General features: G+C 54.1%; 1 protein-coding gene across 1 annotated transcript in view; it reads right to left on the minus strand.

Moving 5' to 3' along the window:
• TBC1D10A (TBC1 domain family member 10A) overlaps nucleotides 1–5,410 on the minus strand; it is a 30,374-nt gene extending 24,964 nt beyond the window's left edge. Inside the window, exon 1 of the mRNA XM_063087065.1 lies at nucleotides 5,187–5,410. Coding sequence (XP_062943135.1) covers nucleotides 5,187–5,395 — 209 coding nt within the window. The 5' untranslated portion in view covers nucleotides 5,396–5,410. The remainder of the gene's footprint in view (nucleotides 1–5,186) is intronic.
• Nucleotides 5,411–6,000: the final 590 nt, after the last annotated feature.

Below are 6,000 nucleotides of genomic sequence, written 5' to 3' on the forward strand. Positions count from 1 at the left end.
TGGTACTGAGACTTGCCTTACCTTCCACACTAGGATGGGGAGGTAGCCAGGTTCCTGCTAACTCCTGCCCTGGGTGTGAGGACCTTAGGAACTAATGAGCACCTGGCCGCTTGTCTGTTGCCACCTTAGCAGACTTAGTCACTGGATTCAGCGTCAAGAAACAGGTTCTAGTCCCAGTTCTGCCATTTACCAGCTGGCAAACCTTGGGCCCTTTCTTCTCAGGTCTTCTGTGTGCTCATCTACAGATTGGGGATAACCACCCTCTTAGGAGAAGTGAGGGGTCACTGGGTTAGGGTTCATTCCTGCCCAAAGTGGGTGGGCCTCTCTGACACTCTTCATCACAGCCAGAGACGGGAAGCAGAAAATGAAAAGATAGGACCACTGGCTACTCCAGTGTTTAAAGGGGGAAGAACACTCACTGAACACCTACTCTGTGCTAGCCTCTTTTCAAACATCAGTTCATTTTAACCTCACAACAATCCTGCAAAGTCAGTATTATCATAACCATTTTGCAGATGAGAAACTGAGGCTCAAAGAAATGAAGCAACATGTCCAAGGTCACACAGACAGCCAGGCTTCAGAGCTTGTGTAAGGAGGGAGGACAGAGCACCTTCTTTCCCCCACCTCCATGTAAGCAGATTGGGTGGCTGGACCAGAGCCAGGCCTCACTACCCCTCTGGAGCTCCTGTTTCAGACCCAGATACTGGGAGGACAAAACATCAAGCAGGCCCCACCGCCTTATCTCTTTCCCACAGCTTAGGGTTTCCTAGCAGGCAGACACACAGGTACCTTCCCAGGGCAGCAACTGGTGTGCTGGCCCCTTCCTTTACCAAGTCAGGTCTTGTCTGCGTCCCTATAATACCCACAGGGCCACCAAACCGGATTTTCCTTTGAAACTAAGAGAAGGGAAGGAGGAGAGAAAATGGGAGGGCCTGTGGTCTAGAGTCACAGACCAGGGCCCCATATGTGTAGCTGCCTCCTTCCAGATGGGCCACCCAGACACCACACCATTGCCAGCCCCTGGGATCAGGAAAAGTGGATGCTTTGAACTTAGAAACTAGAGAGGTGGTGGCAAGTCAGGGAGGCAGGCTCTGACCTGCCAGGAGGGCCCTGGCCTTACCCCAACAAAAACTGGCACAGCTCAAACTACATAGATGCCAATTAAGCCAGTTCTATGATTTCCAGAGTCGTAAGGCTGCCATAGTTGGCTAGTAGTGCAAGGTCCAGGGAACAGGGTAACTGAAGAAGGCAACACTGCTGTTCCAGATGTTTCTCCCTGGGCCCAGCTCAGATCTCTCATTCCCCTAACAGGAAGCCAACGCCCACGGGATTTTACAGAGCATAGCTCCTCACCTCATCTGGCCTACAGACTGAGCAGACTTAGGCTGGGTGGGAAATTCCAGCTTCAGGGGGCCAGTCCTGACAATCACACGGGAAAAAAAGAACAAGCCCAGGGACCCACCTTTCTCACGCCTTCTCTCTCAGTCCGGGAGACCTGGTATACAACTTGTATCCTCCTTTCTCCTCATGACCACCTCCTCTGTGCTGCACAAGGGACACCGAACATTTCTAACCCAAGATGATAGAAATGGTTGACATCACTTCTCCCACCCTTCCCTGCTGAGATCACTTCTTTCCCTCATCTGGTCTTTCCTGGGCTTCAAAGTCCAGCTTATTCTCCAGCTAAGCCAGAACTAATGCTGCCAGCAACCCTGTCTGTGCCTACACCACCCACAGGGACACTGCTGGCTGCTTTCTTGCCCGTACTGCTCAAGAACAGGCAGGCACCACCTCAGTCCTCCCCAAAGGTTCCCTGCAGAATAGGCTCAAAAGACAGATAAGGTGAAGAAGTGGAAAGGCATAGGACTGGGAATGAGGAATTCTGGGTTTAATTCCCAGCTTTGCTCCTAATAGACTGAAGAGGGGAGGCTAACCACTTCTCTCAGGCCTCCATTTACCTATCTGTATGATGATGGCCAACTCTAAGGTCACTTTCTGTTTTCTGACTTGGAACGTCTATCAGTAAATCATTCAGTAAATAAATATTAGTTGAGCATGTACACCACTGCAGGCCTGAGGAGAAAAAGGTGACTAAGCCTGGTCCAGTCCTGAACCTGATCAGTCTAATGAACTGCTAATGACAACACACTCTTACCCTTCTGGGCTATCCCTGTTAGCCTCCTACACTGCTGGGAGAGTCAAAAGTGCTGAGCTAAGCCAGGGAAGGTGAGGGTAGGCAAGTTCCTGCTAAGTAACCTTCTGTTCCACCTGTTTGACACCTGATTTCCTGCTGGGGCCACAGGCCATATTTACGGATGGTGAAGGCAGTGGAAACGGTCCTGACCTGGGAGTCAGAAACCCTAGCTTCAAGTCCTAGTTCTGCCACTGATATGCTAGTTATCTTTAGCAAGTTACTCTCTTCTCTGGGCCTCAATTTCTTCATGTGTATAATAAATAAGGGCTAAGCTGGTCAATCTCTTAAGATCCCTTCCAGCTCAAACGGTCTATGATTTTATGATCTACTCATGTCAGGTACCTAACAACCACCTGAGATCTCTGATCTGCTTTCCTTCCATACCCCTAGCCCCCAGCAATTACCAAAACTGACCTTTTTGAGGAAACTTTTGGCCCACGCTGGCTGAAATGGACCTTAATCTCGAGCAAGAGTCTCTTCCATCTCTACTGCAACCATTAGTGCTAATGTTTCACTTCTCTGTGACAGCACATGGACTCCTAGCCCTCAACCACGAGACTGTGTTCAGGGCAGTTACCCTGAAACTTCCCATAACTTCTCCTCTTATGGCTTTGGGCAGGGACTTACTCTTGGCTTTTTTGGAACCACAAGATAAACAAAGCAGGGAACATCCAAGCTTTCAGATACCAGAGATTTTAGGTTTACCGATAGGCTCAAGAAAGTGGGAGGGTGAGAGGAGTGGTTCTGGGATTCTACCGCAGCCCCAGCCCTACAGACACCAGTGATGTAGAGGGCATCTGCAGAGCCACATCCCGGGTTTGTGGTTGAGGGGTGGGGAAGACAGATGTCTGGCTGCCTGGTTGAGGACTACAGCCAAAGGGAGGTGCTCCCACCGGGGCCTCTCTCTGCCCACAAATACCAGAGGTTTGCCCTCATTTTTCTCCTCAATTCTCAGACCCTTAGAAGGAAAAGAAAAGAAACTAACATTTTCTGGGCCACTATTTGTGCTAGGCACCTCCACATACCAGATCTCATTTTATCCCCACAGTAATGTTGGAAATAGGTGTTATTTTTGCCCTTTACAATGAATAAACAGGCTCAGAGATTCAGGATCTTGCCCAAGGTCACACAGACAGCAAGTGTGATTCCAAAGTCCAGCCTTTTCCCACTATAGCACACTGCTCTCTACACTCTGAGGTAAACTGCCTGATAAGATTGTAGTAGAAATTCTCATGCCCTAGAATTTGCCAACAAATCTGAGCTCTTCCTTCCAAGACCCCACAAATGCAACTGTGAACTACTTTCCCAGTTTTTAAGACCCCACCCCTCTCTGGGCCCTGATCCCTGGTGACTGCTCCCCAGTACAAAAAAAACCCTAACTCCCCTTTGGGTTCCCACAAGTAATCACTTGGAAACTGTGACAAAGCATTAAATCAGGGTGAGGAATTAGAATCAGAGGTGCTCTCTCAGTCCTGGACTGGACTAGGCTTAGCCTTCTGTGAGCAACTGGGGAGGGGCTGGAGGAGACAGAGGATAGGAACTCCCCTTAGGGGAAGGGCCTAGATTTTTCCAAGGCAAAAGGAGGCCTGGTGAATAAAAGGCTTTGGGGCTGGGGAAAATCCTGGAAGTGACCTTTATGGGGCTGCTTGTGTGGGGTAGGGTTCTTAGATAGTCAAGTTACCTCCATAAGTCATGAGAGGCTGGGGGAGCCTTGTGCAGTCACGACTGGTCAAAGAAGAAGAGGAAAAACAGCCTCTAGAATAGGGGCATGACTGGGCCCCATGGGCCCCACTGGTGATTGTGAGGGGCTATCTCTGTCGAATGGGAGGCACATCAGAAGGGAGGCTTGTTGGTTCTGTGCACAGCACTGGTATCCTGTGACAGGACAGCTGGGATGGGAGTGGAGCCTAGAGTCCATTTTTCCAGCCCATACATTGATCTCTGTGAAGATTAGGCTTGGGGGTCCTGTGTGGCAGTGTGGCTGCCCAGCTTGCACAGCTTGGAGGGAGGGGCTACTCCACTGCCTCACATTTCTCCGCCTGCCAGCTGGGTGCCTGGGTGCTCTAGGATGGGGCATCTGGGTGTGCTATATAAGCAGGGACCCTGCTGTCTCCCTGCCTGCCCCCACCCAGATCTGCGTTTTGGGAGGAGGTACATGTTCCCACAGCACACACAGAGTCTGCCTGCTGGCTTGTGTGGCTGTTGGAGCTGACAGTCTGTTCTGGAGGTGAGGCACTGTCACTCTGTAGGTACTGGGAAGGGAGCGTCTGCCCACCAGTTGCCAGTGACAATGGAGAAAGGTGCCTTTGAGGGGGGAGGAGAACACTCTCTGACCCTCCCATGAGGGTAAAGAACTGTCTGTTCCAGGATGGGACTGTCTGTGAGGGAGCTGACCCTCACATCCAGATGACTGGGTGTCAGTTCATCCAGAGATCTGTGTGCCTTCAGGTAAGGATCAGTCTGTCCTGGAATAGGGTGGAGGTGGGGCAGTCAGTCCTTTTGAAGTCTGCTTAAGATCTCCTGGTGAGGGGGTGATGAGACAAGGACATCTATGAGGGAGAGAGGGAGAGATGGAGAATATCTTTCTGTTGGGTGGGGGACCGCCAGTCATCTGTGAGCCTGTCAGGGGGGTGGCAAAGTCAATCAGCCCTAAGCCCAGGGTGGCAGCTGTGGTTTTGGGAAAAATGTCTGTTCTGTCCCACAGTTGAGAGGAGGGCAACAGTCCATCCTTGGGGGGGAGAGGACGGGTTAGTTTGGCTGCGGGGTGGGGGTAGGGGAGAGGAGGTGTTGGCCTGTCTCTAGGTCGGAAGTAGGATGGGGGGGCGGGTCTGTGGGGCAATGGGGGAAGTGGGGGTGGGGCAGGAGAGGGAAGGGGTCGGTTGTCCCTGGTTGAGAGTGAGACATGTCGGTCGGTCCTCAGGGGGATTTTGTCCAAGTCCAGGCCCCACCCGCGCGGGTCCCGCGCCCGGTCTCGAGCCCCGGCGACACTCACGCGCCCTCGGCGTCCTGCGAGCCCACGATGAAGCCGAACTTGTCGATGCGGCGCTCCGCGAAGCCGTTGGCTTCCGAGTCAGAGCCTAGAGAGCTGAGCTCGTCGGCGGCTGTGGCGTCGGGGCCCTGAGCCAGGCTCTCTCGGGTCCCCGACAGGCTCCCTCCGGTCGCGGGCGCGCGCGGCCCATTCTCTCCGCTGCTCTTCGCCATCCCGGCCGCGCCCGCCGCCCGAGCCCCAGCGGCCACCTCAGCCGCCTCAGCCGCCTCAGTCGCCCGGCAGCCGCCAACCCCGCCGCCGCCCCGCCCGCGCGCAGCGCCCATTGGCCGCCGCAAAGCCGGGGGCGGGTCTTTAGGCCCGAGCTACCCCACACCCAATGGGCGCCGCGGACCGCGGACCCCCCCCCCCCCCTCCCCCAGGCTCCGCCCATCTCTCCCAGGCTGGCGCCAACAGGCTGGACTTGAGGGGGCGGGGTAGCCGTCACTAGGAGGCCCCCCCCACCGGGCTGCCAATCACAAGAATTCACCTGGACAAGCTCCCCCCTCCTTTCCGGGTTGGCCCGGGGCCGGACCTGTCACCTGCAGCTACGCGCAGGCAGGAGACCGAGGGCTTCCGCTTGGGATTCCGCATCAGCCTCTTGAGCCTCGCTTCTCGCGAGACCCAAGGGGTGTGGGTGGGGATTTTTTCATCCATTCATTGATGAGGAACTCCAAGGAGACTCATGTCTTCAGGTACTCTCCCAGGGACACAGAGCAGCTTGAAGGCCCAGCCTGAGCTAAAAGTTTGGCAACCCGATCCCCCCGCTCACTGCTTCTGG

Source organism: Cynocephalus volans, chromosome 2 (assembly GCF_027409185.1).
Source record: "Cynocephalus volans isolate mCynVol1 chromosome 2, mCynVol1.pri, whole genome shotgun sequence".
NCBI lineage: Eukaryota > Metazoa > Chordata > Mammalia > Dermoptera > Cynocephalidae > Cynocephalus > Cynocephalus volans.